Below are 20,952 nucleotides of genomic sequence, written 5' to 3'. Positions count from 1 at the left end.
CCCTAATCCTAAACCCTTACCCTACCCCTTTTGGGGTTATCACCCTTGATCATGCCTCCCCGTTGTTGTTTTCCGCCTCCCCCGTCAAACAGATTGGTAAATTGACAAAATTAAAAAAGTTGTTTCAGATTCGCAAATTTTTGTTTTTGTTATGATATTTTTTAGCAAATAGTAATACTGACCATTTACTATGCTCTTAAATATCCATTATATTCATCTTTTGACGATTTGAAAACCTGAAAATTATAAAGCGTCGTGCGACGCGAAACGATTGAATAATTTGGAAAGTTCTGTTGTTGTACTTATATTTTGGGGAACTACGAGGATTGCTTATATAGGTAAAAAAATACATCCGCTCTAAGCATGAGCATGGATGGTCGAGTGGTCTAGGCGGGAGACTTTTTACTCCAGGACTCCAGGGGTCAGTGGTTCGAGCCCTGTTGAGGGTTACTTTTTGTCCTTTTTTAAATTGTATTCTTGTGGGGTTTTTAATGGAGATTTTTAGGTCAATGTTTCAAATTATCAATATAAAGCATTTACTGACATGCTTCAATACATACCAAACTGTTGGACGGCCCCTTTAACCAAAAAGTATATCAACATTAAAACATAACATGTTACAAGCATGCGGTACCAAAGAATAGTTGAGCCGTACATGCTCACCCACCCCATCTGTGATTGTGATTTTTATCAAAAAGAAAGAAATTCCAATGTCGAAAAGTCAGGGCTAGGTCACAAAATAAATTAACAAGATCATACTACTTCGCCTTACAAAAAGTAGTGCTCCCACAGGAACTTGTTCTGCACCCTCTGGATGCCGCTGACCCGCGCCTGTGGCCATCGTCTTCATGAACTTGGTTTGCACCTCCTGGTACTCTCGCTCGAGAAGCGAGCCCGCCCCCTGTCCGTCCAGTTGTATCATCTTCAGTTTGTCCGTCCGTTCAATGTGTTCCCAGTGTGGAGGCAGTACCACTCCCTTAACCGAGGTCTGCATGGAGTTCTTGAAGCTTTGAGATGCCAGTCTTCAACCAATTAATCGCCAGTATTATATCATCACGTGAGAATTTGGCAAAATATTTGTATTGCTTTATATCAATTGCTTATTTAAATAACTAGAGCATACAAGAGAATAATATATCAATACTTATCCAAAGTTTGAATGATGTACGTTGAAAAGTTTAGGAAAAAAGCCTGCGAATAAATTGGCTACGTATCGGGGGGATAAAATCGTGTAAAAAGGAATTCCACACAATTGTAAAACAGTCATTGGTGTAAGTTAAACAACTGTGGTAGGTTTGCATGCTCTAAATTATAGACATCCGCCGATTGCTGTGTGAGCTCGCGATTTTCCCCTCCAAAATTGTCAGAGAAATCTTGGTCAAGTGTAAGTCATGTCAGTAGGCGGCGGCGTAATACACCCATGAGAACATCGGTAAAACATTTGGACGCTCTCCTTATGACAAGAAATATAAATTCATGTATGCGGGGGAAGTAAATTTTTTAACTGACTTATAAAGGAATCGCGAAAAAGGGCAAACGTTTACGCCAAAACTTCAATCCCTCAAGCAGCATTATTTTTCATCTGTGTTTTTTCGCTAAAAACCTACGTTCTGTAAAATAAAATCTTTGTGTAAAGTATGAACGCATAACGGCGAATATTAAATAGTGACCCGCGATACAAATTTAACAAAATGTTTTAAAAACTACTTCCTTGTTAAAATAGGGCCATCACTACATGTGTGTCGGAATAATCCGATTAACCTTAATGTTGCTAATGATAACACATGCTGGTAAGCATGTTTGTAAAGTTTCACCCTTCTTCATCAATATTTCTTAATTTTGCGCGAAACAATAAGCCGACGAACGGACGAAAGTATGGGATGAACGAGGAAGGACTGATAAGGAAGAGCAAATCTATATGACCACTTTAAAACGTGGGTGCATACAAATTAGTAACGAGAGCGCCGATGGCGTTAAAAGCATAGGTGCAAGATACAGGGAAGTTGCTGCTTAAGTAAATGTTAAGGGAACAGTTGACTGAATAAAAAACTAAAAGGCTATCAAGAAGAAAAGTTATTTTTAAGATTAAGTACAAATAATGAAACAGGAAGTGAGGAAATATTGCAAATCTTCCTATAACAATCGGAACATCAGGAGCTACTCAGTTACAAATTGGCGTCACGTGGTATAATGTAGTTCGGTATCGCCATCCGCGAATTTCTCAAATCAATAATTTAAAACAATTACCGACTATTTAAATACATAATCTTTCCATTTACATAAGTGTTTGAAACGCTTATGAAAAATAATTACCCAAGCCTTTCAAATTTTAAGCACGGACAGACCTGTATCGAACTATTCTTTTCACAAATGAAAATAGACGCTACCCTATTCGTCTGCGTCAATAATTTGTCGTAAAAATTGTGGTAAGCGTTAGATGCAGACGTGCACAACAGATTTAGTTCTGAATACAGATTTCTGAATGCAGATTTTTATAGAAACTCCTCACAGCAGTTACTTCCCTTGCTTCGCCCGGTCAGTAACTTCTAGTATAAAGGAGACCACTGCGTAAGAGATTGAGATTATAGTGCAGACAGAATTGTTTTACGACGACGAATTTGTTTTAGGTTATAAGAAGAGTTTTTGACATAAAACGGTCTTAGAAAATTCACTAAAAACGGTGTCAGCAATATTCTTGGAAGAAAACGTTAGAAAAATGTTTCCAAATATAAAATTGTAGAATTACCATATACTATATTAAATAGAAATTTCGTCTGATTTTTGATCAGGTAAGGCTTCATAATGGTCAACCGTATCATGTGCATTTTCGAAATGTAGTATATACCTTAAGCATTGGTGCGTTGCACCTATGCTAAAAATGAATTCCATTTGAGCTTTGTATCCCAATCACAAAAACGATGGTTGGTCGCTATGAAGCCATTGAAAGCCGGTTGATATGACAATCCTCTTAATATTCAGATTCTACAATATTGGATCTAATTATCTGCTAACCACATGCAACACAAGCATCATACTAACCGCTTCAAGAATTCCCTTGTTGTAAAGTCCGAGCAAAGGTCCAAGGGAGTCTTGCCCTGCTTGTTCTTTACTTCTAGCGAGCCCTTGGCTTCAATGAGCATGCACGAGATCTGTATTCCTGTCTCGTCGTTACCCATAGATACCCCAAGCAGGCTTGCGTCCTAAAGTAAGTAGAGTTTAGAGAGGAGAACGTTGTCTCGTCATGTCTTTTTAATTGTGCATAGTCTTAAAGTACAACAATATATCATTAAACAACAACGTTGCTGACATACTTTAACGCATTATTTCTTATTGTGACATTGAATTGAATAATTTCTTGGCGTAAATATATGAATATTATTCAATTGTTAATTGATCCACAGTCGCCAATATTTATTCATTTTTAATTCTGCTGAACGGTTTCTGTGTTTTAATCCGTCAATTGTTTGTAAATTTACCTCGTGTGACAACACTTTGCTGTGAGCCACGTGTTAAGGGTGTGTTGCCCAAGTTGTCTTGCATGTTTACATTGCCTCCTACAGCAGAAATATGTCTTGTTCAAAACATTTTAACTATAAAACCAATCATATATTACCGTTTGTTGTAATCAGTATTATTGCGCAATATCAAGAGACAGTGCTTATTTAAACTTGAATTTAATATCTGTACCCTCATTATGGTCATGTATATATGTACACACCAGTTTTGTTAATGATAAATTGTGCCTCTCTTGCAAAACCACTTCATTGAACTAATTCGTTTGATATATTTTCGAAAGAAACATACTCATCTATCATAAATATCTACATGTATAAAATGATATGGTTACTATTTGGATGTTTTACAAGATGTCAAATGTCTGTCATAATACTCGATAGAGTATACATATGGTATATCTGACTTATTTTCGTAAATATTGGATTCGAAATATTTTATCCAGAAGCATTTAGATATTAGTTAAAACCTATTTATTTTAGCTCGATTGCATCGGAAGCCTAAGGCTATTGAAAGCCTCTCGAGTCCGTTTCCTGGGCCTAGGACCAGTACTTGGTTTCTTTGGGATAAATCTAAAGAACGCTCCCTCGGTGGGGACCGAACCCATGACCTCCCGGTCGCTAGGCAGACACCATATCCATTACACCACGGCGATATTTGATAATAAGAGTTGGCAAAATCGTTGCCGATTAAGTATTTTTTTCTTATTTGACCACTAAGCGGCACACACCCGCATTAATAAGCAGTTGCACAGTTCGTTTGTGGCTCTGCGACACAGCGATGTGCAAGGGGTCAGTCCTTCTGGATTGCGAATGTTGATGTCGGCCTTGGCCTGAAGATATTTTACAAAATATTCCAAATACACTCATCGCCTATTGTACACACACTGCATACACAATATCAAAAAACCTGTATGGTATAGTTACATTATTATTTCTAATAAATGAATACAATAATAAATGAACACAAAAAAGTTCAACAATAAGTATGTTAATGTATATAAACCCATCTAGCATCTCTACATGTACTGAAGGATTTTTATTTTATTGGTTGACATTTTTATTAGCATGATATAAAAAGTGATGTATGTTATGAGTATTAGTAGTCAACATTGGTTAAAATATAAGCTCAGAGGCCAAAGCATCGTTCTCACGATGCGATGTCATAAGATAACATATACAACAGCAAGGTAACAAATGCGCGTCTACATTTTTAAACTACATAGTCACTTTTCAAAATAATCTCTTATATTATATACGTATAGATGATCGGCTTATAAGGTCTTACAAAAAGGTGGATATCATTCATGTCAGCTGTTTTTAATGGTGTCTTGTTGATGTGTTCGTCACCCACTTTATTTGTTGTCTTTATCGATGTTAACACCTGATACTTAGACAAAATGCGTTGACTTAAACCATTTAAAGAGCATGAATTATCCAATATAAAGCTTTACAACAGTACATGTCATGACTAATTAATTCACTCAACTACATGCAAGAAGGACGCGTATCAAACTAAATAAATTGTGTAAACAATCGAAAATTGCTCGGTCGCTGCTTATTTAAACCATTTATGCCAAGCGTCTAGAAAAAGGCCTTGGCAAACAGCGTAGACCCAGATGATACGCCGCATGATGCGGCGTCAGGGACTGCCGCTGTTAGCTTAAGGAATTTCTGTAAGAAATATTCTAAATATAAAAATAATATACTAGACATCCCTAATTTAGAAATAAATTGATTCAATTTAGAAAGATGAGAGAGTCCACTAGGCAAAATGGGTTAAATCTTTGTTCGACTTGTAGTTTCAACCGACCTGTATCAGTTCGCTCGCAATTTCAACGTGGTCATTGGCAGCGCAGATGTGCAGTGCTGCGAACCCTTCAGTCATTTTGTCGTTCACTATACTCGGTTTCAGTGTTAAAACAATAGTCGCTGCTCTGAAATAAATTAGTCGTGTTCTGAGAAAACTAGGCATAATGTATTTGCGTAAAGTGTCGTCCCAGATTAGCCTGTGAAGTCCGCACAGGCTAATCAAGGACGACACTTTACGCCTAAACTTGATTTTCGGTAAGGAGGGACTTCATTGAAACAAAAAAATACCATAGAAGCGGAAAGTGTCGTCCCAGATAAGCCTGTGTGGACTTCACAGGCTAATCTGGGACGACACTTTACGCACATGCATTAAGCTCAGTTTTCTCAGAACGCGACTCAAATAATCGTTCATTTAATATTTTTAAGTAAGCAAATGTAGGGTAGGTGCTTGATTATGGAAATAAAATGATAGCATATGAACATGAAAAATATTTGATGTAATATCGCTGTTATCCAATAAGAATTGAAATATTTTAAACTGAAATATGGCTTTGTGTGAACACAAAATTCATTTACAAGAATATTACACACGTTTCGAAAATATATTTACATTAAATATTTCTCACCTTTATAATACATGTGCGTAAAATTTGAAATACTTGAAAACGGTCAAAAAACTGTAAAACTGTTCATTAGTACGACTTACTCGGTGACGTTTTTCAACGCCGCCCAGTGCAGGACGTTGAAGTTAGTTTCCGTTCATGATGGTGAAGTCAGCCCCCGGGGCCTTCAGGACAGCAGGTACGAGCAGGCCCTGACGCTTGATCTGTGTGATGCAGTCATGCATGGGCGTATCCCCGTCCTTGTCCTACCGAAGCAAACAAGAGTAAGTACAGATGTGGAGTTTGAATTCATTTGAGCCTCGCTTTGGGAAAATGTGGCTTAATCCCATACTTTCCGCTTGTATGGAATGCATCATTTGAAGAAGGTCTCTTAAAGACGAAAATCAAGTTAAAGCAGAGAGTGTCGTCCATTATTGGCATGTGCGGCATGCACAGGCTAATCTTGGGCGACACTTTACGCACATGCATTCAGCCCCTTTATCGTAGAGCAAGGCTCGTTTTTTTATTAAGGCCAATAAATACATTTCTGTGTAATAGCATGCAAAACAACACATCGTTTAACTGAGAACTTCTGAAATTAAAAACAAAACAGAAAAAAATTTCGTGTGATGCTGCTGAATAAAATAGAACTAATATTGTATTTTAATGATATGCATAAATTATAATGAAAAATCAAATAAAGTCAGTGATATGATTTAAGCTTTACTCAAACGTATACATGAATTACAAAAGAGTTTTTCAATTAAATGTCGTCGTAAACGTATTCATTTGCTCAGAAGCCACCAATTGCATTAGTTATGCAAGTTTAAACACCTGGACTGTAGCTTAGATGTTAAATGTATTTTTAATTAATCAAAATTCAATTACTTTTAAACATTGCATACCTTGAGATTTACAGACGCCTTGTTTTTAATAAGAAGTTTCGTGCCTTGAACGTTGCCTTTACCAACAGTTATGTGTAGCGCTGTCAGGCCTTTGTTGTTCTGTTTGTCTGGTTGTGCACCTTTCTTCAACAGCAATTTCATGGCCGACGCCTCTTTCCTAAAAAGTACGCAATGAAGTGGAGAAGTCAGAAAGCATTTATGGCGTTTGACATAAATTAATACGCAAAATTATGCGAACATTATTAGGAAATGTTAATACGTTAGTATACACAGATTTACCTCTTACCTTTGAGATTGTAAATACAAATGCCATAGACGATATCAAAGAAGTCGTGTATTAGAGCTCGACATTTAACCTTAACGACACAGTTTTTTTTCGATTGCATTTATCTCTAATATCAAACAATTGTGTTCTACATTGCACATGGTTAAATTAACATCAAGAGGTCTGGAGGACAAATTTTTCTCAGGGTAAAAACAGCGATTTAAATTAATGTGTTTTAAACTTCTGATATATTCATCCAAACAGCATATTGAAAAAAGGTTTGGACATGAGCTCTAATCAGTACAACGTACCCATACGATGCATAATGCAGCGCCGTATCCCCTTCATCGTCCACCGCAAGCACGTCCACATTCTGGTCGAGCAGGTACTGAACCACGGGGATGTGGCCGTTGTAACAGGCCAGCTGTAGGGCGTTCTTCTGACCTGGGCTTACATTCACCTGATCAATGCAATCAGGTAAGATACCAAGAACACTCAAGACTTTACTAATTTTGCTTATTGGAACGATTGACAATACAAGTATGTATTAATGTGAAAATAACCACGACGTACCATATTGTCATGTAATGAACAATGGCTAATTTGGGTTTTGGTGTACGTGTAGTATAAGCCCATAAACCTTCAAAATCAACGAAACCTATTTCGAAAAATTAAACTAACACATGAAAAATGTTCCTTATAGCAATATCCAAAGTGTCAACGCTAGATGAAGTATGGTAATATAGATTTAACAAGATACAAAGTGCTCTTTTTGTTTTTTGCGGGACAATATATTCAACACATGTGTATGTACTAAGTTAGTGTTCTTGTAAAAAATATATCTTTGCGGGAAATTAAAATTGAATATATTTCACACACACACAACGAGCATTTGATATCTCATTACATCTAAGTTGCCATGCGACATCTAGCGTTGAAATTTTGGCTATTGCTATAAGGTACACTGATTTGCTTATTGGTTGGATTTATTATACGAAATATTTTGCGAAATGTTCGTTAATTTTTTTTAGTTTATATGTAGCTTTAACTCTTTCTCGTTTTACCTATCGTCGCAGGATGTGTCCAACAAAATACCCTATTCTTCTAGTTAAGGTAATTTTTACAGAACATAAACTGCAAGTTTGAACGATTGCACCTACCTTGCTGCTGTCTTTGCCGACAATGGCCTTGACCTTCTCAATGTCGCCTTTGGAGGCGGCATCTAACAGGGACAACTCACTATCATCGTCAGAGTCCGGAAGTGCACGCATCAGGCCCACGAACAGGTCCGCAAGTACCCCCGGCTAAACCTGGAATTGAACTCAGGAGATTACTACAACTTTTAAGTGCTTGTGGCATGTACAAATGATACTGTTCTTAAAAGAACACGTGTGCAGAATGTTATATAATATTATTAACCCATTTATGCCTACTGAACTCTCCCATCCTTCTAAATTGGATCCATTTACTTCCAAAATTAGGAATGTCTAGTATACTTTATTTCTTTAGAAAATTTCTTACAGAAATTCCTTGAAGCAAACAGCGTCGACCCTTATGAGACGCCGCATCATGCGGCGTCTCATCTGGGTCTACGCTGTTTGCTAAGGCCCCTTTTTCTAGACGCTTGGCATAAATGTGCTAAAAAAACACGTGTGCAGAATGTTATAAAAAATTATGAAACTTTGTATAGCTCGTATTATCTGTCAGAAGGCATTTTGTTGTTCAAGTATAGTTTACATATAAATGCAATTTTATATGGCAGTCAAAGCTTCAGACAACGTATAAAGATTGTGAAATCGTGTGAACATATATGCTTCATTTATGAATAGAAAAGCAAACATTCACAATCACTCCTATGACGGATACAGGACAATATGGCAGTTAAATTGCAAGAGGGTTTTTATGGTATGCCACTAAAATAATCCTAAGTCTTCAAAAGCCATCTTCCTTACGCGAAAGATTCAAGAACATCCGTTGACAACCTCTGTCACCGTTTTAATACCTAGCCGGTAGACAAAATTAACGAAAACATAATTTGACATTTGTTTGATACATACGGTCCATGTCTCGCTGCATGCGTCTAAAATCGTCCACTTTATCTTGCTCCATCTCGTCCGGTCTCAACCCCGGGACACTGTCACTTTGCTTTGGATCATCCAGGGGCTGGACACAGACGGGGCTGAAGATCCACTTCCGGTCCCCGACCTTGACCCTCATGTCGCCGTCGGCGTCTATCTTTGCCACCCTCCCGACCTGACCTAGAGACTACGAAAGGAAAGGCGTTATATTGTAATGACATTTGCGCCGGATGAGCAAATCAATTACAAATAAAAGGCATACTGATTTATTTATTTTACAAGGAGTTGCTCCGTTTAAACCGATACGTTTGGTCCAAGTAATGCTTTGAGGCGAATATGAACAAGAAGGCAGTGTCAAATGGTAAGATGTCCGTAATATAATGAGTTGTGTTCTGAGAAAACTGGGCTTAATGCATGTGCGTAAAGTGTCGTCCCAGATTAGCCTGTGCATTCCGCACAGGCTAATCAGGGACGATACTTTCAGGCTAATCAGGGACGACACTTTCCGCTTTTATGATATTTTTAGTTTCAAGGAAGTCCCTCCTTACCGAAAATTAAGTTTAGTCGGAAAGAGTCGTCCCTGATAAGCCTGTGTGGACTGCACAGGCTAATATGGGATGACATTTTACGTACATGCATTAAGCCCAGTTTTCTTAGAGCGAGGCTCAATCATCCAATTAGCTATGGACAAGTTTGAGCAATTATGACAACATTTTCTGGAATCGGATTGCTCAGTTTCAAGAGTTTTGGTGTTTGATTTCAGAATGCGCTAACACGTGTAACACTTCTTGTATTTAAATTTTCATAAAATGAGGTGCGTTCTGAGAAAATTGGGCTTAATGCATTTTCGTAAAGTGTCGTCCCGAATTAGCCTGTGCAGTACGCACAAGCTTATCATGGACGACACTTTCCGCTTAAACTAGATTTTCGGTAAAAAAGGACTTCCTTTAAACGAAAAATACAGTTAAAGCGGAAAGTGTCGTCCCTGATTAGCCTCTGCGGACTGCACAGGCTTATCTGAGACGACACTTTACGCACATGCATTTTGCCCAATTTTCACAGAACAAGACACAAATAATCTCTGCGGTAATATTCACCGAACCGTTGCTGTATTGACATTGCGACCTTCATAAAGTTTCAGTATAAAACGTATGCACATGTAAAACGCATATACCTGTACACTTGAACACTGCTAATATGAACAATGTTAATACGAATTAATCACTATTTCGAACTTTTTTCCCCGTTGTATGTTTAGTAGCTAATTAAAAAATGTATATACCCTTCGAATTTCCTAATTGAAATTCATTTCGATTTCTTTAATCTGTTTGATCCAAGTTTAGTTTGAAGGCGCAGCTTAGTCCTCGCACTTTTTGGCGTCTTTCATTGTTGAAAAATCACAAAAACATTATTCAATAATGTATTTTATTATTCTGAGCTATATTTACTTGCACTCTGGTTGACATTAGATTATGTAGATGGTGTAAACCATTTGTAAATTAAAAAAAAGTAAAGTTTACGTCAATAAATCACGTTCGTGGGGAGAATTATCAGTGTGAATTGACTGCGTCTATATGTTTAATACTCAGTAATATGTCACTTTGATTTGTATACTGATTTCCGTACTGATAATTGACTGGTTCCGAGCCTAGTTCAGACCATCAATCGGTACTGATAATTGACTGGTTCCGAGCCTTGCTCAGACCATCAATCGGTACTGATAATTGACTGGTTCCGAGCCTAGCTCAGACCATCAATCCGTACTGATAATTGACTGGTTCCGAGCCTTGCTCAGACCATCAATCGGTACTGATAATTGACTGGTTCCGAGCCTAGTTCAGACCATCAATCGGTACTGATAATTGACTGGTTCCGAGCCTAGCTCAGACCATCAATCCGTACTGATAATTGACTGGTTCCGAGCCTTGCTCAGACCATCAATCGGTACTGATAATTGACTGGTTCCGAGCCTAGCTCAGACCATCAATCCGTACTGATAATTGACTGGTTCCGAGCCTTGCTCAGACCATCAATCGGTACTGATAATTGACTGGTTCCGAGCCTAGTTCAGACCATCAATCGGTACTGATAATTGACTGGTTCCGAGCCTTGCTCAGACCATCAATCGGTACTGATAATTGACTGGTTCCGAGCCTTGCTCAGACCATCAATCGGTACTGATAATTGACTGGTTCCGAGCCTTGCTCAGACCATCAATCGGTAATGATAATTGACTGGTTTCGAGCCTAGCTCAGACCATCAATCCGTAATGATAACATTTAAAAGTAAAAGAAATCTGCTCAATATATTTAATCAAAACCCCAAAAAAAATCGGTTTATAGAGTTGTTCATGTCCTACAAATCATCGTTTCCATATACAAATTGCAACGATTTATGTGATATTACAATGTAGGCATTGTTTACTGCAGAATTCATATCTGCAGCAGAAACATCTCTATTTCAAACTTTCATATTTCTAACTTAAATTGATGGTCTCACCCGTTCGAAAGAGGTATTCAACTGCACAGCAACACACGAACGTCGATTATGCTTTTTGAATTATATTGCTTTCTAAGTATATTGAACATCCTGATTCAAAACGTAAACATATCACGGAATGTTCACCCGGAACGACTATTTAATAAACATGTTCACCAATCAATAACATGTACAAGTAAAATGATCATGCCAATATATAAATCACGTACACCAAGCATGTCGTCATTCCATCCACCGTGGCCTGCCTGCAAGTCACGGACGGTGTTCACATCCGGTAGAATGCGTACAGCTTCCCCCACACTGAAACTGTGGATCTGAAATGGATCGAGATGAGATCGTTCCGTTTAATACTGACTGGTTCCGAGCCTAGCTCAGACCATCAATCCGTACTGATAATTGATTGGTTCCGAGCCTACATCAGACCATCAATCCGTACGGATAATTGACTGGTTCCGAGCCTAGCTCAGACCATCAATCCGTACTGATAATTGACTGGTTTCGTGCCTAGCTCAGAAAATCAATCCGTACCGATAATTGACTGGTTTCGAACCTAGCTCATGATATCAATCCGTACTGATAATTGACTGGTTAAGAGCCTAGCTCATGATATCAATCCGTACTGATAATTGACTGGTTAAGAGCCTAGCTCATGATATCAATCCGTACTGATAATTGTTTTGTTCGGGATTACCTCGAATTTACTTTCCGCACAAATCATGGAAAATCTTTGTCTATATGAAGCAAAGTCGGAATAAACGGTTTAAGTATTTTAACAGTTAAGCAACCCGTGAAAAAGTACGTAATAATTGGTTTGTTATTTTCTTTTTCAAACAATATTATAAGTTAATATTGCGTAGGGTCTTTTTCGTGGCCATTTGAAAATGAACATTTAAATGACAACAAAAAATACAGCTTTTCTGCTTGATTAATAACTTATCCCATTTATGCCTAGCGTCTAGAAAAAAAGGCCTTGCGGCGTCTCATTCGGGTCTGCGCTCGTTTGCTTAAAGGAATTTCTGTAAGAAATATTCTAAATATAGAAATAAATATACTAGACATCCCTAATTTTGGAAATAAATTGATCCAATTTAGAAGGATGGGAGTTTCCACTAGACATAAATGGATTAACATTAACTCAAATGGAATGCGTTAGTTACCCTGTAGAGCGCCTGACGATTCATGGTAAAGGCCTGACCATCCTCGTACTGCACTCGGACGGATTTGCCTTCATACAGCATTCTGACAATCGTACCCACTTCAGAGAGGCACTGCAATGCGTTGCGAAAATATAGCCTTATACATGTTTTCAGTCATTAACCATTTCCATGCTAGGAAATTTGTCGTCTGCTAAAATGTCGTCTGCTGAATATCTAAAATAAGCCATTTCTTCGATTTTTTTTTCAAAGAATACTATCAGAATAGAAAACAGTTTGGATCCTGATGAGACGCCACGTTCTGTTCTGAAAAGTTTACTAAATCAATCTGTTTATATAAGAAGTAGGGGTATTCATTGTTCGTGGAAAATTCCGGGCCAATCTATTGCGAAAAGTACGAAACCAAATCACAAAAACTCGCAAGAAAAAAGTGTTTCCTTTTCAATCGCTTCTGAGTTATAGTAACAATAGTACTTACTATCTAGCAACATCTAAAACAAATATGTGGAACGTATATCTTTCAACGGTTAATCTAATTTACCTGACACATTTTATCGTTCCATCCACCATAGGCATCGTGCTCCTGCAAGCGTTTGAAACTTTCCAGGTCTAAAGTCACCTTCACCTTGTCGCTGGCTCGTAACTTTATCTGGTCTGGATTTACAACATCTAAAAATATAAAATAATAATTTGAATGCCAAACGTGAAAGTGTTTAAAGACCACAAAAACTCCACCAAAGAACTGTACTTTTCAAGCTATACAAGTCATCTCGTATCACATAGTCGGCTGTAAGTGAAAGGTCTAATAAGTTCCATCTAACAGTAACATTGGATGTTCATGAAATATCTTATTCATTTATGCTACCCAAAAGTTAATGTTAATCGCACTTATGATAATTATCCATTAAAACAGAAATGTATTGAAGAACATATAATTTATAATAAGAAAGATTTGTATGAAAGTCCCAATTATCTGCAGAAATACAGAGATTCATTGAAGACCTGATACTTTACCATTTTATGCAGAGCTTCGTTAAACATGTAATACTTAGCAACAAATGCGTATCTTCATAGAATAACTGATAATAACACACAAATGGCAGATGTTATTGAATAAAAGCTAACAATGAATATTGAATAATATCGTCAATTCGGTATTAAAGGGGCCTTTTCACAGATTTTGGCATTTATTGATTTTTGTCATTAAATGCTTTAAATTTATAAATGTAAACATTGGATCTAAAAAGCTCCAGTAAAATAACAAGAATTAAATTTAAAAAGGGAAAAAATAAGTAACCCTCAACATGCTCGAACAACTGACCCTGGGGTCCTTGAGTAAAAATCTACCGCTAAGACCACTCGGCTATCCGTGCTCATTCAATGCTTGATGTATTTTAAACTTAATATAAGCAATCCTCGTAGTTTCACCAAATATAACGACAACAACAGCACTCTCCAAATTATTAAATCGTTTCGCGTTGCAACGCTTTATAATTTTCAGGTTTTTAAATCATCAACAGATATATATATAATGGATATTTTAGAGCATGGAAAATGTTGAGTATTACTGTTTCCTCGCAAATATCATAAATAAAACGAAACTTTGCGAATCTGAAACAGCTTTTTTTTTAATATTGTCAATTTACCAAAACGTAAAAAGGCCTCTTTAAACGCGAACATCTTCGTGTATAAAACAAATTGAAGAAGCCAAAGTATTTCTAGAGTGCCGAGTTTAATTGCTTACCCACTAACGGCAGATGGTCCTGGTAGACTTTGCCCCCTGACGCGCATGTCTCGTACACAACGTCCACGCACCCCTCGGCCCCTAGTCGGTATATGCCCTCCTTCTTCGTCTGACGCCAGGCGACCTTGACAGCACTACGGGGCAAATCAGGTTTCCATGGAACTACGTCCGTGACGTCACCACTCCCGCTGTTACCCCCTACGTGGGCAACAATAAAGCAAATTAGCGTGTGGCACACATTATATGAGTCGTGTTGTGAGAAAACTGGGAATAATGAATATGCGTAAAGTGTCATCCCAGATTAGCCTGTGCAGTCCGCAAAGGCTATTCAGGGACGACACTTTCCGCCTAAATTGGATTTTTGCTAAGAAGAGACTTTATTTAAACGAAAAATGTCCTAAAAGCGGAAAGTGTCGTCTCTGAGACGACGCTTTACGCACAAGCATCATGCCAAGTTTTGTCAGAACACGACTCATATAATTAAGTTGTTAGATTGCAATATAACGACAAAGTTTGTGTGCATGAAAAAGGAACCCATACATGTGTGTATTGTTAACTCATATCACATTGCGCTCTTGCGCTGAATCTTTTTCATGTGCATCAGATTTAGCATATTTATCATTTACAGATGTTACTAGTGTTTGCTTTATTTTGCTTATCCGATATTTGTGATTATTATATTATCGTGAAATATTTTATTTTAATAAGGCATAAAAGTCACATGTTTCCTCTTTCATCGCCCCAAAATAGGGTAGCTGGGTCGGCTACACATGTTTTGGTAATCGTTTGATACGAATAAAAATTACTCTACTGCAATTGTTTTCTTTATTTAAGTTAATTTATTTAAAGGTGATCGGACGCAGCAAACACGATAAATTTTAAATATATTTATTAAAGGATTTTTCCAGAAATGATCGAAAACTGTACCTGAAAAAAATTAAGGGTCGGCGAAGAAAATTAGTGTCGGTCGGATCGTTAAAAAACAATTGTCAACCATTACTTGTACTTATTTGTGCGTCTTAGGTTTGTATAATTCCTGTATAATACAAACCAAAAGCGGGCGTTATTCTTATAAAGCAATATATTTAGATTACAACGGAATCCGGATAGTGCCATCTATAATCTCGCACTTCTTTCATCAAGGGCGATAAACTAGACACACGAAGCGATACTTGATATTTTTCTTGATAATCGCGGCGATACTTGATATTTTTCTTGACAGTCGCGGCGATACTTGATCTTTCTCTTGATATATCGCCCTTGTGTAGGTAGCCAAAAAGGCGATATATCGTGTTAAATATATCGTGCGTAACCGAGACTGTCAAGAAAAAGATAAGTATCGCCGCGACTGTCAAGAAAAATATCGTGCGTCGCCGCGACTGTCAAGAAAAATATCAAGTATCGCCGCGACTGTCAAGAAAAATACCAAGTATCGCCGCGACTGTCAAGAAAATGATCAAGTGTCGCTTCGTTTGTCTAGTGTCGCCCTTGATGAAAGAAGTGCGAGATTATAGATGACACTATCCGGATTCCGTAGATTACAGCAATACCCACATTCTATTAGTATGTAAACATTTAATAAAGAATCAAAGCGTGACGCATCTTTCCGTTAAAACAAACCCGCTCGATAATTATGTATTTCCGAGGGCCAAAGAACAAGAATTGTTCGGATAACAAAACCAGATTTGATAAAAATCATAACACAATTTAGTGCGTGTAGTTTATATGTATTTCAAATTATTATACATTAAAATTTTAGTAAATGAGAACGCTGATTATTGGAGGTTTTTTTTTGGTTTTAATCAGTTTATTTGTAACAATTAGTGTGATTATTTCAAGTGTTTGTAACACGTATTTTTGGACGAAGAGGTTGTGTACTTATTTGCATTTTTGTGTCAGACAAAATATAAGCGCCGTTGCAAATATATGACCATTTTTACATGTATAAATGCGGTTATATAAATGTATTCGCGGTTACAATTAGTATTAATGCGGTCACATCTAATTTTACAGTTATATTGTATATGTACTATTTATCCCAACGGTACGGCTTTAATAGCTGTGCAAGCAACAGAAACCACGATGACCGCAAGAAACATCCTTCCTTATGCAAATATTATTGTTATACAATGCTGGTATATTTTATTAACATTTTGTTCTTCCTATATTACCCACCTCGTACTAATAAAGCGATAGCACTTGTAAAGTTTGCACAATTGTATACACAAAAATCCTATATTTTGTAGATTTCGATTATAAGTCTCGTCCAATTAAGATATAAAGAAGGCACCCGCTGTGAGGAGCCTATGAGTACATTTTTGTTTGCGACAGGACGAGGATGGACCAACGTCATTGTTCAATTGCCATCTGTTATCTGGCACAAATTACCATATGGGCCACATGTGGAATCCACGATAATGTCCAATACAGAATGTACAATGTAATATTGTTCGGTTTACATGTATGCCCTAAGCATTGTTATATCATGCGGTCCCTATTTCACCAGAAAACCAGCCCACGTAAAGTTCCCTCAAGAATGACCGTCGTATATGTTATAACTGTTTGCGCCAAGACAAATCCTACCGTCATCGTTCTTCCATTTCCAGCTGGACCCTCGCATTACCACAGCCCCTTTGAAGACCCCCTGTATCTCAATAGTCGGTGTGCCATTTCGGGGCGATACTGGGGACCTGAAATGTTAAGTTTCGATCAGAGGATATATCATTCCCAAATACATGTCCGTCGTTATATGACTGAAATACTGTTGAAAGCGAACGGCGATAAATCTTATATAATAAACACACACACCGAAACGGCGCTTGAAAACTTAAATGTTAACAAATCACGAAAATGTACATCAATTCGGCTTAGATGATACCTGCCAGAAAAAACGGAAGTATTTTTACTTGCCAAGACAAACGACCACACAAGATAAGCTCAGAAAAGCTCGGGCGTGTTCGGCCTTTGTAGATTTAACGCCATCGTTTGGTCTAAACACACGTTCCTTTAAATATGCTACACTTTCTTATATAAAATTATAACCGAATATTCACGTTAGTTCCGATATGTACAGCTCGAGCAACAAGTTGTCTCTCAAGATCGATTGCTCATTTGTACACAAAATAATATACACATACATGATTTTTGTAATTTAATAAAAATAAATATAAATACATGTATGTTCGCATATTTATGTGGATTTCAAAATTAACCCATTTATGCCAAGCGTCTAGAAAAAAAGGCCTTGGCAAACAGCATAGACTCAGATGAGACGCCGCATGATATGGAATCTCATCAGGGTCTGCGCTGTTTGCTTTAAGGAATTTCTGTAAGAAATATTCTAAATATAGAACTAAATATACTAGACATCCCTAATTTTGCAAATAAATTGATCCTGTTTAGAAGGATGGGAGAGTCCACTAGGCATAAATGGGTTAAAATTACAAGACCATCCACAAATACATACGCGTGTTTGTGTTGATGCTCGATCCTCATAAAGGAGTGGCCGGTATCATGTTTTCCGGTCATGTAACACGGGGTGCAGAGGTCAAAGTCCTTACAGACACCACACTTCCAGCGGATGCCACGGATTGGGTCCATTTTGCACACGTCGCACGTGATACCTTCTTGTACGACACCTTTAATATGGGGATGCCAATAAAACCTTTTGCGAACTAAACTCATTCCTATGTACATACATTTTTTATTGCCATTCACTTGTACCACGGGAATCTTTTCATGAAGTTGTGATTAAGAACGCGGTGAGAATTGTTTTTGCGCTAATTAACACATGGTATAATTAAAAAGTTACCTAAAGGCAAGGGGTAATTTACTGTCATTCAAACTTATGAACTCAAAGTGTTTGTCAGTTTGCAAATATTTATTTCACACAAGTGAATAAAACAACAAAAAGTTGGGTGTACTTTGCTAGATGTATGATAAGTTCAGAATTTTGACACAAGATTTAAGGTCATCAAACGTTCAATTACAATATATTATACCAAGGATTTAGGACATTTTGCATGTATTTCCTATTAAAAACTCGTTTGTTGACCAAATAATTTACTGACTAAGCCAAAGATTGGTCGAATACTAGTAACTTAAAGAGCGCGTGATGAAATGTAAAGCAATAACCAATGTAGACAATTTTCGCCTAAAATAAATGTAGCCCCTCTTGATCCCTTACATTTCAAAGAAGGTATGATACAGCGTCCGAGAGTCCTTGGGTGTATACATTTATCAATTTAAAAGAGACATTACTTGCGCCCTTCCCCTCACCTGCCGGCGTGTTGTCAACGATACGCAGATCGTACTTTCCATCTTGCCCAGCCCTGTACCGATAAGCCCGCCCGTTGTCCCAGATCACAGACACATGACCGTCCGCCGGGCCGTCTTTGGGGACATAAATTACCGTGCCTGGAAGAATATTTTTTCTGGTATTGCTTTTAATTTGAATTCCAATGCTAGAAGTTTAATGTTAAATATATGGACGCGTTTATAAGATTAAGTGGTGATTGTAAATATTAGGTACTCCGGACATGACTTACAGCCGGTTACCCCCCCCCCCCCCGGGTAAATTATTTTTATGTTTAATGTTAGCGATAGGGTTGCTCGCGTTACATAAAGCAAAAATATGTGCAGAAAAAATGGGCATCTTACCCACGTGACCTTCCCCACCATCTTGACGTTTGCTATTCCAGTCCGGTCCGCGTATTATTCGCACTCCGGGCTGCATTCCGGGAAGTTTTTCCTGAGATCTCGGTTACTTTTGGGTGAATAGTAGCCTGTAAATGGTAAGTGCCATATAAACGGAGTACAAAGTTTGCTTAGAAAGTGTGCCCAAAATGAAACATATATATTTTTGTAGTGGATAAAAAAGCTCAGTGGGCCGGCGAGCTGTAACTAGATCCAAAAACGTATCCTTTGACATATATCTGACATTTACATTCCAAAATGTATGTCTTTCCGAACTCTATCCCGGTACCTTTGTTCTGCCATGCAATATTTGAGTTCTTTTGAATTCCAATTGATACATGTAGTCATCATAACAAAGTAATCAAACCAATAATTCTTCTTCTTTATTTACAAATGTGTTAATTACATTGTAAGAAAGCAAAATGCGCATCGATTTACTAAAATATTTACTTTACCAAGAGCACTTTAATCGTATTATTTTGGACGATTATTATTTGTGTAACGGGATTGTCGGTGTGATAAGACAACATAACGCTTTCGTTTTAAGCTTCGCGTAGTGGTGCTGGTGTGTACAAGCAGACATTGTTAAATATATAACCAAATTTCAAATAAACATGATCGATTATTCATGCTTAACTGGGGAATGAATATGTTTTTTGTCTGCGTTGAAACTTATTTGTACAATGTATTGAAACAGAAAGTAGGTACAAACATTTTATTTTAATATCGAATTTTTCTCTTAAGATAGAAACAATCTAGTAAATATTTGCATATTTCATAGTAAGTTATAATTTTGGAACAAACTAAACCTTATTATATACAAACTCCTTTTGTTAAAATAAAATAACATACTCCACAATGTCTACTGTCCTATTGCAGATTAAACATCCTCTTCCAAAAATTATTGCGAAAGAGGAAGTATTTTTTTCTCGCACGGGTTGTTCCTATTTTGCATCTTAAAAGCAAATCTGATTCAGACCAAAATATCCATAATAGAATGTTGTTTATTCAAATAATTGTTATTTATATTTGAATGTATTGGCAAACATAACAGTTGCAATGAAGTTTTTAACTAGTACATTTCAGCCTAAATACTGCATCACATATTAGTGTAATATAACCTTTATAACTCTCCACTTTGAAAATCCAGAAAAGCACACCGGCCAAAAATCATTTGCCATGTCAAGATTTTCTTTTTATCTCGTTTACTTTCATCTGTTTGGTGTATTAAGCTTGTATGAAGATCAAGTCGGAAAATTTGATTGGTGAGATGATGTGTTTTGATAATACCCTGGCACCATAATAACCTCTGACCTATCGATCACTTCGTACACTTAGCAGTTCGTAACCAATTACGTATCTCGTAACAGGCGTGCGGGTTTCACTAAAGATCAGAGGGACCTTTAAGACAAATGCTCTCTATACTATAATATGATTATAGGTGCTACCTAATTTACGGGCAAAAGCTTTTTAAGTTTTTTTGATTACCATGTATTTTTAATAAATATATGGACATGATTGTGTTTAAAATAATATGATTATAGGTGCTACCTAATTTACGGGCAAAAGCTTTTTAAGTTTTTTTGATAACCATGTATTTTTAATAAATATATGGACATGGTTGTGTTCAAAATATGATAATTGTTGCAATAATTGAGTAATGTATCCAAAAAAATCAATCTTAAA

The 20,952-nt window shown here is 37.1% G+C and overlaps 2 protein-coding genes across 3 annotated transcripts in view; one reads left to right on the top strand and one right to left on the bottom strand.

Moving 5' to 3' along the window:
• Positions 1-753: 753 nt before the first annotated feature.
• On the bottom strand, positions 754-20,383 carry LOC127831361 (E3 ubiquitin-protein ligase mind-bomb-like). Its single transcript, XM_052356331.1, is given in 23 exon segments — positions 754-834; positions 836-1,022; positions 3,040-3,200; positions 3,547-3,554; positions 4,244-4,298; positions 4,331-4,345; positions 5,326-5,449; positions 6,031-6,080; positions 6,082-6,192; positions 6,832-6,988; positions 7,408-7,556; positions 8,257-8,318; positions 8,377-8,406; positions 9,154-9,361; positions 11,883-11,987; positions 12,831-12,941; positions 13,369-13,496; positions 14,572-14,769; positions 17,155-17,261; positions 18,038-18,209; positions 18,850-18,987; positions 19,231-19,355; positions 20,119-20,383. Coding segments are annotated over 22 exon segments (2,418 nt in total). The 5' UTR covers positions 19,307-19,355; positions 20,119-20,383; the 3' UTR covers positions 754-768.
• The window catches only part of LOC127881156 (ER membrane protein complex subunit 1-like), a 67,116-nt gene continuing 66,529 nt past the window's right edge, over positions 20,366-20,952 (top strand). For both annotated transcript variants that reach the window (XM_052428835.1, XM_052428834.1), the window contains exon 1: positions 20,366-20,531. In XM_052428835.1, coding sequence (XP_052284795.1) covers positions 20,446-20,531 — 86 coding nt within the window. In that variant the 5' untranslated portion in view covers positions 20,366-20,445. The remainder of the gene's footprint in view (positions 20,532-20,952) is intronic.

Source organism: Dreissena polymorpha, chromosome 5 (genome assembly GCF_020536995.1).
Source record: "Dreissena polymorpha isolate Duluth1 chromosome 5, UMN_Dpol_1.0, whole genome shotgun sequence".
Classification (NCBI taxonomy): Eukaryota; Metazoa; Mollusca; class Bivalvia; order Myida; family Dreissenidae; genus Dreissena; species Dreissena polymorpha.
The sequence above is the reverse complement of the archived record's forward strand: the minus strand, read 5'-3'. Positions and strand labels throughout refer to the sequence as shown.